Source organism: Falco punctatus (genome assembly GCF_963210335.1).
Source record: "Falco punctatus genome assembly, chromosome: Z".
NCBI classification, from domain to species: Eukaryota; Metazoa; Chordata; class Aves; order Falconiformes; family Falconidae; genus Falco; species Falco punctatus.
In genome coordinates, this window is record NC_137586.1 from 18,784,516 (window position 1) to 18,801,714 (window position 17,199).

General features: G+C 43.5%; 3 protein-coding genes across 6 annotated transcripts in view; 1 reads left to right on the plus strand and 2 right to left on the minus strand.

Moving 5' to 3' along the window:
• Positions 1 to 1,958, plus strand: part of ITGA2 (integrin subunit alpha 2) — a 69,772-nt gene extending 67,814 nt beyond the window's left edge. The window contains exon 30 of the mRNA XM_080373075.1: positions 19 to 1,958. Within this exon, the coding sequence (XP_080229201.1) occupies positions 19 to 108 (90 nt within the window). The 3' untranslated portion in view covers positions 109 to 1,958. The remainder of the gene's footprint in view (positions 1 to 18) is intronic.
• LOC308057016 (molybdopterin synthase catalytic subunit) overlaps positions 1 to 13,700 on the minus strand; it is a 28,565-nt gene extending 14,865 nt beyond the window's left edge. The window contains exons 1-5 of one of the 3 annotated variants that reach the window (XM_080373093.1): positions 13,561 to 13,700; positions 12,538 to 12,673; positions 11,548 to 11,701; positions 10,008 to 10,131; positions 8,720 to 8,827 (exon numbers count right to left, since the gene is read on the minus strand). In XM_080373093.1, the coding sequence (XP_080229219.1) occupies positions 8,759 to 8,827; positions 10,008 to 10,131; positions 11,548 to 11,701; positions 12,538 to 12,658 (468 nt within the window). In that variant the 5' untranslated portion in view covers positions 12,659 to 12,673; positions 13,561 to 13,700 and the 3' untranslated portion in view covers positions 8,720 to 8,758. Of the gene's footprint in view, positions 1 to 8,719; positions 8,828 to 10,007; positions 10,132 to 11,547; positions 11,702 to 12,537; positions 12,674 to 13,540 lie in introns of those variants that run through there. The other 2 variants (XM_080373092.1, XM_080373094.1) reach the window with 2 other exon arrangements.
• Positions 13,548 to 16,996, minus strand: MOCS2 (molybdenum cofactor synthesis 2). Of its 2 annotated transcripts, none has more exons than XM_080373096.1 (4): positions 16,855 to 16,996; positions 16,343 to 16,464; positions 13,824 to 13,927; positions 13,548 to 13,713 (listed from the first exon to the last, which is right to left on the minus strand). In XM_080373096.1, exons 1-4 carry the CDS (start codon positions 16,864 to 16,866, stop codon positions 13,694 to 13,696), a joined length of 258 nt encoding a protein of 85 aa, XP_080229222.1. In that variant the 5' UTR covers positions 16,867 to 16,996; the 3' UTR covers positions 13,548 to 13,693. The 2 variants fall into 2 exon arrangements, with proteins under 2 accessions (XP_080229222.1, XP_080229221.1); XM_080373095.1 differs by having other exon boundaries at positions 13,824 to 13,970.
• Between the last annotated feature and the right edge of the window lie 203 nt (positions 16,997 to 17,199).

The following is a 17,199-nucleotide window of genomic DNA, read 5'->3' on the forward strand; positions in this document are numbered from 1 at the left end:
TTTTAATACTTCTCACAGCTTGGATTCTTCAAGAGACAGTATGAGAAAATGACACAGGATATAGAAGATGTTGATGAAATTACAGAACTCACAAAGGACAAAGACTGAAGATGATGAGTTACATGGATAAAGAGAGGAGATCTGAGCCACCAATAGTAGTTGTGATCCAGTCAGTTCTTCAGCTGGAGTGCCTTAAAGCTTAGTAACATTTAAACATTTTAAATGAAAGTGTCTTTTTATAGATGAAATATTTTACAGATTCTACTCTATTATAAGAGTAACTGCAGGACAGTTTGTTTTTTTCAAGAATGATTTATAGTGCCTCTTCATGTAAATTTTTGCCTTTCAAACAAACTTAGCCCTTAGAACTGGCAGGTCCGGAGTTTACAGTAACATATTGTGCCAGCAACCCTTCTCCTGATCCACTGCAGAGTGAAACAGAGCAAGTTACTTCAGATTATTGTGGAACAGCATCAGTTCATAATTCAGTTGACAAGTACCATATGCGTAAAGGACATTTTCTATTAAGTTGATGATGAATGTGTGGGGAATACTGCTTCCAGACTGGGAGAAGAAAACTCATTTTTTCATTGACTAGCTCCATCCTTATTGTTTTAGAGAAATAATTTGCACCAGCAAACCTTTGTCTTAAGTAATCTGTAAAGTGGGAACCATGTATGAAGATGTCTGTCTGGGTGCTACAGGACAACTGGATGAGCAAGATGTTCCAAAAGTTCACCATATTCCTTGCAGTTAGGTCACAATTAAATTACTGAAGTACATTGTTTTGGGGAAATAACTGCCAAATGGTATGTGTAACTGCCTTCTGCATACTTTCTCTCCAAGAAGAAAACATGAATTTCATAATCACTTACAGCATGTTCTCTGCAATGTTACAGTTGGTTTTCAGATTTCATCTTGAGAAGCCCTAACGCTACTGTTACGCTGGGCTTTATGCTCACAGTCCATCTGACATCAGTTTGTTTTTTGACGTAAATAGGGAAGACAGTCAAGATCTTGCCTTTAATTCTGTACTGAAAGATTTTGCAAGACTAAGAGCATGGAGTGAACTAAAGGGGATAATGACTGAGGAAGTATGCACATTAGGACAGGGCATAGTGAAGATCTAAGCTCTGTAAATGGTTTACTGCACTTGTTTCTTTAGCATCTCTGTGCCCTCCAGGAGACCAAAGTTCAGTATGACCTCCTTACCTGTCACATTTTATTTGGTCCCACATGTCCATGTCTTGATGAAGTTAGCTTATCTTTTATAGAGTAAAGTACTGTAGTGCTCTGGAAGGAGCTCTGAGCACAACACTTGGGTTACTTTGTGTTGGTTACACACCTCAAGTTTATCACATGCCATTATGCTGCCTGGTTTTAATGAAAGCTCAGTCTTAAAAAGACCCGTGCTGTACGACTGGTAACAGTAAGGGGAACTGGCTGCCTTTCTCTCGTAGCTGGCAGTTATGTTATAATCAATTGCAAGAAGTGATGTGTGTGTTGTCCGTACGCATGCTGCCATGCAAGTGACAGTGTTTCCAACTTGAGGTGATTTACTTGAAGAGTAAAACAAATGTGCCTGATTCAGAACCCAAAGTCATGTTTTCTTTATGCTTAGGCACCTTTCAGATTATTTTTTGGGGATTCTTCAAAAACTAGGCTTGAGCATGCTTGAAAATTTTACTTAGTCTTTTATCAGTAATCAGTCAGGAGCCAACCATCTCTTTGGCAAATAATGGTTTCATTTGCAGTGACAGCTGGATTGTGCTCAGTGTAGTTTTATATGTATTTTGAATTTATTTTGTATCTATGGAATGTTATGTTTTGGGGCAGGGTTTTAACATTCTGAAAAACAATCCGGATTCTGATCTCGATTGTCAAACAAGATCGTTGCCATCAGCTTAGTCTGTGACCAAAACAATTATTTAAAAAGTGTGTGTGTGTGTGTGTGGGGGGGGGGGGGGGGGGGGGGGGGGAATACAGCAATTGCATAAAGCTACAGAATAAGCCCCTAACTTGTAATTATAAAGCCTGAGGGGAAAATGCTCTGAAAGTAAAGATAAAAATTTGTCTGCCTCAATTCTTGTATAAACTTGTGAGGAAGAAAACAAAACCCTACACCCGTATGTGTATAACCAGGGTCGTGCACTCCAGGCTGGAGGGGGAATTTCACAACACAGCAGATGGCAGCATCTTTCATTTCTGGTGCTGCTTGCAAGGGAAAGTCAGGCATTCAGTCAGATTTCCTTCTTCCACCTTCGGTGGGTGGTACAGTTCGGTATCTGGCTTCTTTGGGGATTTAACAGTTTATCGATCAGGTAGAAATGATTCAACTCACTAGTCTTCACCGGGTTTTATTTTGGCCCACACCACAGGATTTTCACCCCAGCCTGGACACAATACTTTTTCCCAAAACAAAGGGAAGGCTTAGCAATGGGTAAGGTATTTGTATCCTAACCACTTCAAGTTACTAGTTTATTTTTCTTCTACAATTAATACTTAAATGGCTAATTCAGTTTTTGTAATGGGTGAGTCTATTGCACTTTTAAGTTGGCACAGCTGCAAATAATGCTGGAAATATTGTGTATATTTTGCATTATGTGCAAGGGATTGGTTTGGGTTTTTTAGTTTTACTTTTTTAAAACAGCATGTTACAGGTGAAATAATATTCTGAAACGTTGAACTTCAGCATGTGCTTCTTGTTTGTGCTTGCAGCAAGAGATGTCGGGAATACCTTCAGTAAACTCAAGTTATGACTGATTCTGGTCTCGAAATCTAGCTGCTGACTTCTTGCAGGACTAGAATCAAGTCCAAAATCAGATAGTTTCATATGAGCCTATGTATAGATGTGGGATGTACAAGACAGTTTATAATCAAACTGACTTCTGAAAGCTAGCATGTAAGCTCTATGGGAGCAGGGACTGTATCACTGTGGTGCCTACCTGACGGCCTAACAGTGTTACTACAATAAAAACAAGAATACTTTTGAACACAGATTCATTTATTCTTAAACAGCATCCTTAAAGAGGAGAAATGCTACTGAAAAAGCACTACATAAAATGAGGCCAGAGATGTCTTTGTTCCAGTTGCACACAAAACCCTAAGGGGATAACTCTGTTAGGTATACAAAGAAGCTGCATTTGAAGTCTTGTAGGTTATAGTAAGGAGTATGACAACTACCAGTAAAGCTATACTGCCGTGTAAGTCAGTTCACATCAATGCAAAATACCTGTAATTGAACAGCTCTGGTTGAATAGCTGGTGTTAGCACCTTACCATGGTCAGCCCTTCCTATAGACATGGGGCTCTCACCACTGCAATCTAAAGTCACAGTGTGTTCTGCCACCTCCCTGCCCTGCACTACCACTGCCTACAGAATTGGTCAGCAGTAGCATGTCTGACACCAGCTCCAGCTACTTCCTACCGCACCCTGGAAAAGGCGAACACAGCATTTCAGCAGCAGCACCATGGGAAAGGAACAGAGGAGGGAATGTGGCTGCAAATAGGAAGACAGTCATGGCAGGCAATGCCACCTGAAAACTAGCCACTTTCATGGAGCTTCCTTCCCACCCCACCCCCATTTTCAACTCCACTATACTTTTCACATAGTAAAACATGATACATGAACATACATGCTACCAGCTAACACTCCCATAATACAGAACCAGATGACCCTAATCTTAAGGCACAAACTCCAAAAGTCTCAGTGTTCTGCAGAATTGAAAGCCACATTCCTTATACACTGACTTGCATGTATGTCCTGGTTTTGGCTGAGACAGAGACAATTTTCTTCATAGTAGTTGGTACGGGGCTATGTTTTGGATATGTGCTGCAAACAGTGCTGGTAATTCAAGGATGGTTTAGCTGTTGCTGAGCGGTGCTTAGATGGAGCCAAGGCCTTTTCTGCTCCTCACACCACCCCACCAGCGAGGGGCTGGGGGTGCACAACAAGCTGGGAGGGGGCACAGCCGGGACAACTGCCCCCAGCTGACCAAGGGGATATTCCATACCATAGCACAGGGGTCCTCAAACTGTTTAACCAGGGGGGCAGCGCACGGATGAAGTGGCAGGCAGCCATCTGCGACTGCTTGGTTCCCCCCCCCAACCCCTGGGGGGGGGGATGGGGACGGGGGCAGTCTGTAAATAATGTGGGGCCAGATTGAGGACCCTGAGGGGCTGTACCTGGCCCACAGGCTGTAGTTTGAAGACCCCTGCTATAGGATGTCACGCTCAGTATGTAAAGCTGGGGGAAGAAGGATGGGGGGGACCTTCAAGGTGATGGTCTTTGTCTTCCCAACTAACTGTTACCCATGATGGAGCCCTGCTTCCCTGGAGATGGTGGATACCTGCCTGCCCATGGGAAGTGGTGAATGAATTCCTGCTTCTGCTTTGCTTGTGTGCGTGGCTTTTGCTTTACCTATTGAACTGTCTTTATCTCAGCTCACTACTTTTACCACTTTTCTGATTCTCATCCCATCCCAGTGGGGGAGGTTTGCACAAGCAGTTGTGTGGTGCTTAGTTGCTGACCAGGGTTAAACCACAACAGTGTATTACCTACCCTTCATATCCAAAATGGAGGTACAACAAAAGCTTGCAAATTAAAGAAAATTAAGGTAAGAAAATGCATCTAAAAACCTACAGCTAATTGCCTCAAGTTTTATTGCCTTTCAAGGTGACAAAGTGTACATAATACAGCCTCAGAAAAGTTGAGTCCTATCTTTTAAGTCAACCTTTCTACCTTCATTTATGGTCAGTTATTCATATGCAATCACAGGCTCTGGTGTGGTAGCAGTTTTTAAGATGTCCTCATTTATAAAACAGTTGAAATGAAACTGCTATAAATATAGATCAGGATGCTAATTTTTAAAATACATGACAAGATCAAATTGTACAGCTCATTTCTTTTTAAAAAACAGGCATGAAGTACTCAAACTGCTGATTTATAATCATCAGCCTGTTCTTAACTCTCCTTCTTCAAGTACCTCCACAGGACATTTAATGGAACAGCTCAAGACTGATTTTCAGAGCTTTTTGGGGGGCAAGGGGTAGTACCATCTGCTTTCACAGACAATTTCACTTGTTAATCATCGGTTTTAGCCGTTTGTTTCCTTTTAATGTTTTTGAGGTAGCAAATGAAAGTGTTAAGTCTATAAACCCACAAATTCCTTCAACAGCTGAGGGAAAGTGAGCTAAGAGAAAAGCCAAAAATCAAGCTCAAAGTTAAGCAATGTAGTCTTCACTCCCGAGCGCGACAGTGGCACCTTCACAAGTGACAGCCGAAGTGAGCGCCTGTTTCCTAGCACAGCCAGCACCTGGGCAGGCTGGTAGCTGCCCCTCCCGCACAGCCGCCTCTCGGCTGCCACCTCCTGGGTAGGCGCCTTGCAACACAGTCCCGTCCCCCTGCCTCCCCGTTTATTTCATGACAATCCATCAGTTACTGTTTCCTATAGACATCAGGCTGAGCTTCTCTTGAGAACAGAGCAAGAATGAAAGCTCAAAATCAGGGCAGGAAACTCTTAAAATTAAGCAATGCTGGTACATGGACATTGTCAGACAAAGGGATGCATCTGTGTATTCAAGTGTTGCCAGCCAAGCCCAAGACGTCTTCCCAAAAGGACAAATTCTCGCTCTTAAGACATGCATGTCCCTTCCACAAACACCCCCTACCTGGCAGAACTCTTCAGGAATCGCACAATGACCCTCTGGTCTGCAGTGTCTGTTCCCGGGAACATCTGTCTGCACTTGGAGCCACCACCTCTGCAGTGTGCTGTGACACTGCTGGAAGAGCCATGGACGGGTGGGATTACTCTCCCCTATAGCCAAGGCAGAGAAACAGCTGGACTCAGCTGAGAGCGGCTGCACTGTATACATACACTGCCTACCATCCCACTCACAGACCTCACCAGAACACAAGGTAGCCCTTGTCCAGCAGCCCAGTCCTGCATGTGGGGAAACCAGGACACGTGCAGACACATCTTTCCCTGACATGCGGTCCGACACATCTGGAATTCATCCCCTGACCTGGAAATCTGGAAGCACTCCTGGGTCACTCCAGACACAGCCTCAGGCAGCTGTCTTAGAACAGAGGAATTTGCCCTCTTACAGCAATATTGCCCTAGCATAGCGGGTAGCCCTACAGAGGGAGCCGGAACACCAAGCTCGGAATATGGACCTAAATTTCAGTGAAACACATTTTACCTCTAATTATGCACATCATCCCTCCTAGGGGCATTTCCATTTTGCTTTTAGATGCCAGCTGAAGAACCCAAAGTTACACAAGACTGATACATCATTGTTCCAGAACAAAGCAGTACTTGCCTCACACACAGCTAGGGACACAAAATGACATTTCATTGTTTTGACCATGGCAGCGTACACACATTGTAACACTCAGCTGTGACTCAGTACATCTCTTCCATTCATTGTTCCTGGTCACTGTGGGGAAGTACACAATTATTCTTTCTCTTCTTTTCTGCACCCTCCTTCCCAGCTGCATTGCTGATGGGGAAGGTGCATTTAAGGTCACCCTAGAGAAATCTTCCAGGAGACTGCAACACTAGAGACGCACTAGTGCAACAGAGGAAGTGCCCCTGATCACACGGTTGCAAGTATAACTTACCTGTTCTAAATACCACTATTTTTCTGCACCAGTAAGCAAGCACTCCACAAGTTTTACTTTATTCATGAACCATCCACTACAAGGCAAGATAGCCATTTATTTTTGTGAAATACAATAATTAATTGCATGGTAACAGTAAACATGAATGTGGAAAAATGAAGACCAAAAATGGGAAAGTTTGTGTATTTCTTTCTTTTCTAAAACTAAAAATAATTATTTGACAAAGTGATCTGTACTCAGGGTTTTGTACAATTCCCGGTAAAAATGACATTCAAATAGCAGAGGACATCTCTCCAACCTCCAAAGCAAAGGAAAACTCAACCTTGAACTTGCTCAGCTCTGCCTATGTAAGAGGGCCCACATGGTTTGGAGGTTGCGTATTCATGCAAGGAGCAGCTGCTGTCCTTCAGAGGAAGGACTCACTCACTTCCACTAAGGAAAAGGGTATCAGTAAGTTAACAAGCATGGTTTAACCATGCTTTTGCAAGAAGTTGTTTTACTGGGGTTTACTTAATCCAGACACAGGATTATTTTTGCAGTTTATATATGCATTTATATTCACTTTTATGATTTTAGTACAGTTTTTCCCTTGTTGCTGTTTTGAAACCTAGTTAAAAGAGAAAAAGACTGACATAGTATGTTTGTGCTTCCACTGGGAACAGTGGACTGCTCATCCAAGTAAAATTATTATCCTGTTGTGACCTCCCATGCAGACAGTGAACAGACTACCAATGTAAAAGCATTAAAGCAGTATATATCACAGACGTCTAAACACCTTACATCACTAAATATTAAAACTGAATCAAATCACTGAGGGGGTGGGGAAAGCTCATAACTTATTTTTCTCCATTTATATTGTGCAGTTAGCAGCTGTTTGTAGATTTTTACAGCAGAAGCAATGAAATGGATTATACAGCTGAGGTTTAAGTGTTATGGAATGTAAAGATTATCTACACTTGATCATATCATTTTACTTTTATTTACCTCATTTCCTTTCCTTTGTATCTATCTTGTCTACATTAATAATGATGACTAGATAAAACTGCCTCTCAGCATTAGTAGAAATGCCATACACAAAGGGACTTTAAATTCTTATCTTCTAAACACTGTCATGGCACAGTAAAATTACATAAATAAAATAATCTTACTCATGACCAGTCCATTGTTTCCAGTGGAAGCACAGGCATACTGTCAGTCTTTTTCTCTTTTAACTAGGTTTCAAAACAGTAACAAGAGAAAAACTGTATTAAAATCACAAATGTGAATATAAATGCATATATAAACTGCAAAAAGTTCAACAGACTCTACTTCCTTTGAAAAACTAGTCAATTCCAGTGACTCTGAATCCTAACATGTCGAAAGTCAAACTACTAAAACTAATTAAATAGCCAATAAAGCTCCTTCAAAATTAATCTTCTGTCTAGCCATCAAGTAGTTACAGGTTTGCATGTTACTACTAATGCAAGTTTGTTGCTGGTAGAGTATTAGACCTAACTTTGAATCAAAGTCTGTCCATATTTTTTCATTTAATAGGCTTGTGGTATCAGCTGCACAGTAAAAATGTTTCTGTGAGGCAGAGCTACTGGAATGTAACCACTACTAAAAATTTAGGAATTCTGGAGTATAGTTTATATTTTCCTCTCTGTCTGTACCAAAATGTTTACTCTACTTCAAGTAGCTTTTGTGTTGTTACAAGAATGTCAAAATAGCATAAAGCTTGCAAACTGATTCTACAGTCATATAAAACTAAACTACTCAGGACTTTTTTCAAAATTAAAAAAAAATAATATATCGGTTGTCCTGTGACCTCCCATGCAATGAACAAGGACTACCAATGTAAAGGCATTAAAGCAGTGTATATCACAGAGGACTAAACACTTGCAACCAAGAATTTTAGGGCAGGTTGTTTTAAAAACTGACTCCATGTTAAAATGCACAGAGATGATTTCAAAGGAAAGTCAAGAACACTTAAAAACCCCAATTATTACTTACTCATTTCCTTCAGTCCTAGTTGAACTATTCAGAGTGAAACACCTATTACACCTGCTTAAAAACATGTAGATTCTCTGTAAAGACAACTCAAAGCTACACCAGTATGTTCACTAGGAACAGTAACACTTTATTTTTAAGAGTACAGTTATTTTTCTGAATTTGCCCAAAAGCATTCCTTGTTTTCTTTCCAAGAATATTCATCCTCATAAATCTCCTGTAAAGATAAACAAAGAATGGGAAATACTGTCAGTCTTGCTACATACAGCCACAAGTCGGGGCAAACAACCCAACAGCCATCCTGCTGTTATTTACTGATCACGGTAGGACTATACAGCACTTGGCAGGCAAAGAGAAAAGAGGGCAGCACACTTAGAACACACTAACTTATGCATGGGCAGATGCTGAACCTCAGCCTGAGCCCCATTAAATTTAGTCGGGTCCATCTATCCTGAAGTCAATTCAAGAAACAGATCTAAAAGAAAAGATGTAAAACTGTACAGTACCCAGCACTTGTGTCTGAAACTGCCAAACATCCTTCGGCATTTTAACCTAATGTACCATCATTTTTAGGACAGTATTTATTTAAGCATATATAAAATGTCAGTATTAAAAAAATGACTAACAAAATACAGTATTAGATCTTCAGGACAGACTGGACTACAAGCAGTCCAGTCCTAATCAGCAAATTCAGCAGGGCTCTGAGCTCTGATTATTCCTACTGAGATCAAAGAACTCCAGCTTCCTTAAAGGTGTCTGAGAAGCGGAGTAAAGCAGAGAACATTGCTGTTACCACATGACAAAAGTTCTGCCTGGAAGAGAAGGCAGAGGTAATGCTCACTACTTGCACGCAACACTGTGGTTATACAATAAGGCTCTTTCTATACCCAGGCTGGTCTCCCCACACATCGTGTACCCATACTAGCTTTGGGACCTCTGCTCATCCCTTTATTGTGTGCTGTTGCCTAATGCTCTGTGCTTTCTCATGGCCACATGGATGAGTGGAAGAAACACAAGAAATGCCACTTTTACTTGCAAACTGCAATGCTGTCCAAAGCAAAGCTGATTCAAAGTTCTTCCACAAGTCTGCGCGGAACTAAGTTTTGCCACTGAAAAGAGAAAGCTCAGGGCTCCTTCACGTTGACCCTAAGATGGCATTAAGGGGAAGAGGAGCCGTACAGAGGCAAGGGAGGGCTTTCCAGGTGCCCTACCTGCCACAGATGGGCCTGGCTGCATTACAGGAAACTCACTGGTGCTAGACATTGACATCCTGTAAGGAGCAACTGCCGCCTGTGATGCTTCAGTTGCTTCCTTTAAGAGCACAAGCAACCTTCCTTTAGCACAGCTGTCTAGGACTATGGCACAGGCCTAAAATACAAATTTGTTCCCAAACATACCTTTTTCCATATTGGGACAGATGCTTTTAAAGTATTGATGCAGTACATTACAGCTTCAAGGGATTCTGCTCTGTGTGGAGAGGAGACTGCAATAATTACACTTGCTTCTGTTATTGGAACCACACTAGGGAGAGAAGAGGAACAACAGCAGCTTTAGCTAATGCTTAACATCAAGAGCACCCAAAAGTTGTGGCCATGTCACGTCAGTATTCTGGCCACACGCTCTCCTGACTCATTCATACTGAGCAAGTGTCAAGCCATGTCTAAAAGATTATACACTTCTTAAAAGACAGAAAACCACAACCAAAATCAGTTCCAGATGTGAGAATTCCACACTTTAGAATAAATAAACCCACCAGACACAGGCTTTTTTCTTCCATTCTTTCTTTTTTTTTAAACAAAGTCTATGGAATTAAGAGGGGAAAATTGCTAACTTGCAACAACGCATAGGAAACTCACTGGAAGCTGGCTTAATAATGAACATTAAGTTAGGAACAGCCAGTTCTTATCTGGAAACATAAGAAATCATCTCAGTTTGCAGAAGAATTTATGGAACAAGAAATTAAGTGCCTCAAACTTCTGATTTTGCCATGAGACTTCATTTTTTTACAAATTCTGATTTCAAATTACAATTTTTTCCTGTTTGGTATGTCGTTTTCCCAACTTAACAGAAGTAGCACAAGGTTTTGTTTTGCTTCTCGTAAGGGTAGAATTCCCAAAAGCTGCCTCCCAGCCCTCCCTCTAGAGTAAGACTCCTCTGGCAAATGGTTCATAGGAAAAAAAATCTACACTTAAATGCTTTGAGCTGCCCTCAAGAGAGAATCACTCTCTCTGTTGATTACACAGGAAATCTACAGAAAATACCTCTCAAAGCTAGTATTACCCTTTGTAGTCACCTCCTAAATTAATTTGAGAGGGGGAAATAAGCATTTGCAACAGACTTTGCAAGTCCTGCTTGTTTCAGTGAGAAATCTTATGAACAGTGAAAGCTCAAAAGTATGTCAGACACTAGTATTCCGTGTTTTGAACCCAACAGAAAATGCTTATCCAAGACTCAAGGAACAACAGGAGGCTCTCCAGCAACTATTACTAGCAATTACTGTGCCCCTTGCCTCCCCATAGTCTAAGATTTCAGGTTCCCTGTGGCATAATTTGACTTAAATTTGACAATAAGAACATTCTGCAGAACTTCAATGTAAGAGAGACGAAAGAAAGTGCTTAAGAAAAGACCAAACCAACCAACAGCCTCCCCTTCCCTGGAATGAAATCTCAATCGCTCCTTCCCACTTTTAAACCATCACACCGACATCAAGGATCCTGCAGGCTACATGTGGACTCCAGCAAACACTACCAATACACACATTTTTGAAAAGACTATTTCTGAAATTTAGCTCCACAGCAAGAGTTTGATCCTGAAGCCAGCTTTGCTGTGTTAGTTCATAAAGACTCCTGCGTGTCCTTCAACTGTGTAAGCAAAGCCATTCACTAGACAAGAATTAATACTCCCACTTGCAGAAGGATGGGGCCTGGCAATACATACCCAAGTCTATGGTGCACTGCAATATGTTTGACTGACGGCCATTTCTGCCTAACATCTCTGCAGATTTTCTTTATTTCACTCTCTGCCATTGAAGTGTATGCTTCATATTCTAAGTGAATCACTTTTTTCCCTTCAAAATTATTTCTTGTAGTACCTAAAGACAAATCATTTATCAACCAAAAGGGATGACTAAATATATATTATATATTTATTATATAATGATATATTATAAACAAATACCGAGTAAAACCCAGGATCTCCTCCTACGGTCAAGGTCAGCACTGTGCAAATTTAAATGACTTCACCTAATCATGGCTGCCTAAAGAGATTCTTTGAACAAGAGAAATCTTTACTACACAAGGAAGAATTCAGTTTACACATTACACAAGTCTGCAGTCTGTAATGCCCAAGGTTGGTACATCTTCTGTGTTAACTGCTAAGGCGCTATTATTGCATTTGTCCATGCAATGTTTAAGTGCTCAGTATTTAGGAGCCCAGTGGCAGTAAGGTTTAAGTACAAAGGGGTTTCAGCACGTGTACCATGCACATTAAGCAACAGGACAGAGCTATCAGCCTTGACCTACACCAGCCCATGGGTAAAACAGTACTTTACTTTCAACCAAGATGTGAGTTGCAGAAGCTTTCATACAAGTTTGCATAGCCACAGCATCCCACTTCCCACCCTGAACAAGCTGTGTCCAAGGGGAGGCGAATAGCTCCCAAGCAGTTCTGTACTCTGGAGCTGCTGTTCTGTTCAGTCCTGTGAAGCCACAAGAGCAGGGAAGCTTCTCACCACTTTGTCCCAGTGCAACTTTTAAATGCTGCTATGATGTTGTTCTAAATAATTCAGAATGTGTTTTATAAACATCCTGGGTTCAGTCCAGGAATTTATTTATTTGAGAAGCATGAGTTTGGGGTGCAGACAACCTAAGTTCCCTTTATTATACTATTAACACACCCAGAGATCCAGCTCAGAAATATTAAACTCACCAATGAAAAGAGACACTGCCCCACAGTATGGTGAAATGACCAGTTCCGATACTTCATCTACAGAGAGCTTTTCAGACTTGAGCTTGATAAAATCTTTTGGCACTTCTTCACTTTCACCCATAGCTCAACAGAAAAGCTGAAATCAAACAGGGTCTTGTTTTTTTGGTGGTATTAGCACTGGCCAAATGCTTTATATCCAGTGCTGATGCCCCAGTTCACGCAGAAAACATGCACCATCTACTACTTCCTTACCCCAAGAGGCCAGTCTCCACAGCAAATTCATTTCTCAGCAGCCTTGCTGAGAGAATATTAACTGCAAATATCAAGCAATGACCTGATTTTTAATGCATACAGGTTCCTTCATGCTAGTAAAGTCTGGTCCAGTAGGACAAAACTAGAACTAGTCTAAGGCCCCAGTTGAACAGTACCATCAACCATCATGGACCACTGTGCTAGTAAATCTATGGTAAGGTTGTCAGCCCTTCCTCCTAATCTTACCCTGAAATCGAACACAGTTCGAAACAATGAGTTCTGATAAACAAGGATTAGATTTCTAATCCTGAAGTTTAATTTGCTCTCAAAAACCTTAAGGACCTCATATTATCGGTCTGTTTCAGTGACACAGCAGAAAATTTAACTTCTCTGAGTAGAAACCAGTCATCAGTTCATCTAAGAATGAGGAGGAAAAGAAGTATTTTGAGCATCAGCAATAGAACAAACTGCAGTAAATACATGGACTGGCACTTGAAAGCATGCAAAGAAATAAAGCTACTCTAAGGACACCTGTTCCTTTGACAGCAACAAACAAAAAAGGGTTTTTTTTTAAGCAGCAGTGAATTCTTTCTCTGTATCATCTTTTCTGCCAAAAAGTTGCATGAGGTTTCTCATTATTATCTTATTTAGGCAAGCTGGAAATCTACTGGCAGCCAGAAACAACTATGGAAGAATAGAGACATAAAACCCAAATTAAAAAAAAAAAAACAAATTCAAAACAATGCCTGACCTCTCTGTCAATTTTCTTACATTTACTGCGTATGTGTTAATAATTTATTGTTGCACGAGCTTATAGTTTCTGGTCAGCACAATGGTCCTCTCCAGCAAGAAATGCAAGTTATGCTCTCCTAAAAGATGACTGGAGTGGAGGGAGAGAACTGCATCACATCTCTGGGCCTAAACCTAAAAAGAAGAAGAAAAAAAAAATATTATTGGAACATTAAACAGAATCCATGAGATATTTTAGCACAGGACAACACTGCACAGGAAACTTAGCAAGAAGTGATACCTACCTAACAAAGCCTGGGCAAATTCAGCCTCCACTAATTGGTGGGATGATGGCAACCTCGTCTCCAGGCTGCAGGACCAGGAGCTGATCTCCAAGAAGCACGTACTCCTGCCGAACAGCAAAAACCACTTGATCCCGGATGACAGCAAGCCTGAGGGGGATTGGCAGGAGCACAAACAGGTTTCTAAATAAAGCGTTTGCATTTAACCATGAGATTTCATTAAATAACAAACTGATGCACAGTCTAGGGCAGCTGAGGTAAATGCCACCAAGACTGATGCAACTCTGCTTCCAACACTTTCAAAAATGCAAGAAACACCCACCTCCTACTCTTGAATTTTCTTGTGGTGGCTAAGGAGAAACCAATTCAGTGTAATTTTCACAAGTCAGGAATTGGATTTGTCACAGGCCTACATCAGAATGAAGCTTCTAACGAAGAAGTAGGTAACTCAAGAGGCAGCAGCCATGTACTTTGGAATTAGAAGTTCCCTTGATTCAGTCTGGCTGGACTGAAGCTATTCTGTTACACGGCAAGAAGCACTGCGGGATGCTGTTTGTGATATCTCATGAAGTGGTCAGTGTTGCTCTTGCTGTGCAGCTTCACAGTTATGAGGCTTTGGGCCTTTTGTACTTACAGGTCTGAAATCTGCTATTGATAAGGCACGGCTACAGAACTAAGCAGGCAGATATGGTGCATTTTCTGGTAGACCTTCTATACTCGATTTCACATCTATAAGATGTTGCTGTGATGTGAAAATCCACAGCTCTGCATACCATGAGGCAGGGAGGCAGTTCCATGACTAAGTGCAATGACACAGTAAAGATGAGGGCAGCAACAGAAAAAGAATGCCAACATTTTACTTTAGAAGGTACAGGCATGATAACCATTATTGAGACTACAAGATCTGACACAGACAGCGGAGAAAGAGCCTAGAAACAAGCCCGCACACCAAAAGGATACAAGTAAAAATCCTATTTAGACAACGGTGGGCAAGGCACAAGCTAAGCAAAACACAGTAGCATTGACTCAGAGGGCAGACTGAAGAGAGGGACTGTATCAAAGTAAAGCAAACCACTGAGGAACCAAGTGCAACTATGAAACTGAAGTGCCCATTGGAAGGATGGGTTCTAATTAATGTCACTTGCAAGTTAATTCATTGGGTAAAATGGGTGGAACAGAAAAGCATTGTCAAGTACACTCAAGCTGCAGTTTGAATATCCATTAGCAATGTGAACAAAAGTCTGCGGTCAAAGCCCTACAATTACATTGAGTTTTTCCAGAAAAGCTAGAATCACAAGCATTTTCGAAGAAGGCCGTTGTGAAGTAACTGCACATGCAAAACGTACTGCCCCAAGTCATCATTCATAAAAGGACAAAGTTGACAAACTATGGCAAACCAACCAATGGTGCTGGTGCTACTGCTGTTACTTCTGACACCAAGTAACAGGCTGCAAAGTAAAATACGCTCATTCCCTACTGCCTCCTCCCCCCAAACACACTTGGTCTCAATTCTCTGTGATGAAAAGGCCCCTGGTCTAACATTTGGTTAGAACTTCTCATTCAGAAAAAAATGCCATTGCTAAATAGTTAATTTTTGTCATAGCCTTTGAAAGTAGATCTAATAAAGAAGGGTGGTGCCTAAAGGAAGACTTTAGCATCTAAATCCAAAGTTACGAAAATTCCAGTGCATTCAGCACTAAGCCCTGAGGACCTTGACCTCTGTTACACCTTTTTTTTTTTTTTCCACTCCCCTCTCCAAAACCACGTCGCACCTTTGACTATCGGATTCATTCTTGACAGGATTGAGCACCTTCCCTCAGCCTTAACTTCAGGGTGAATTTCTGCTGACAACCTTACAGAGCACCAGCACCCGCAGGGGTCCTTACGGCGCACACCTAGCGCTCTCTAGGACTGGACTCCCTATGAAATGCAACCAGCTGTGTGGGGAAGCAGAGAAGGTTTAAAGTGGCTGATCTCCATTCTCAAGTAAGGGCTGCCTGGCTGGATGCCTGTGGCCTGGCTTCAGTTCCCTTCCTGACCTGCCTTCCAGAGTGGGCCACAAGCTCAGGCCAAAGGCTAACAGTACAGATAAAGATAAGCGGTTGGAAACACCCGCACATTATCATGAATGTCTTATTTATTGCCCTGACTGTCCTTGACCCCTCCTGGAGGCATCCCACCTCCTCTGCTGGTTACTAGCACCGCTCACTTTTCACGTGCAGTGAGTGAGCACACCGTAGCCCTTCTGGGCAACGGGTCACACCTCTTGAAGAACCCCTCAGGCTCAACTTTTGTGTACGTTTACAGGACCCTGTCTTTCCTTGAGCGTACCTAAAGCTACAGCACTTCCAGCTGGCCAAAACACTCGCTGCAGGTTACGGGCACAAGGCAATGTCACTGTCTTTACGGTATCAAAGTCCTGATACGTGTTCCCGCTCAACCTTACATGCTGAATCCGTGTTTACCGAGAAGCCCCAGCCAGGCTGAGCTCGGCGCGCCTCAGCAGCAGCCTCCCCGCGTACCTGGGGTGCGCCTTGACGATCTCCTCCCAGAGCTGCCGCGCCGTGACCTGCCGCGGCACCCAGAGGGCCTCGCTGCGCAGCCCGGCCAGCTCCGCGCTCCGGGCGAAGTACAGCACCGACACCTGCCGAAGAGCCGCCGTCAGGGAGCAGGGCCTGCTGCCGCAAGGCAGCCGCCCGCGCCTAACGCGCCGGGAAAACCAAAGCAAGCAACCGAAACCAAACCGGGGCGGGGAAAGGCTTTCCCTGGATTTCGTTAACGCCGAATCGCGCCGTGGCGTGTCTCCTGCCCGGCGGTCAGGACAGCAGGAAAAACCGCGGGGGGGGTGGTGGGAGGCCGGGGTGTGAGCCGGCGCAGGGCCCGCGTCCCGCTCCCGCCGTCCAGGCCTCGCCCGCCCCGCGCCTCTCTCTGCCCGCCGAGGGGAGGCGCTGAGGGAGCCCCGTCGCCCTCCCCGGCCCCCGCCTCGCCTCCAGCCGGGCCCCGCTCCCCGGGGGCGCCGGCAGGCTGCACCTACCTGGCAGCGCATGGAGCCGCCGGCCGCAGGCGGACGGCCCTCAGCCGCGGGCTCACGGCGGCGCCTGCGCCCGGGAGAGAGGCGCCGGGCCCGGACCGCCCCTTGCGGCCTGGGCCGGTATCGCGGCGCGGCCCCGCTCCGGGGCTGGGAGGCCTGGCTCGGGCGGGACGGGCCCAGCTGGGCGCAGCCACGCCTCGGGGCCCTTCCCCGCCACAGGTGGATCACGGAGGCGGCAGGCGGCCCTCGGAAAGCGGTGGGGGAGCGGGAGGTGAGAGGCTGTGGCTTTGCCCGCCAAACGCTGCCAGCAAGTTTGGGGCGGCACCTTAACAGCCAGATTTTCACGTG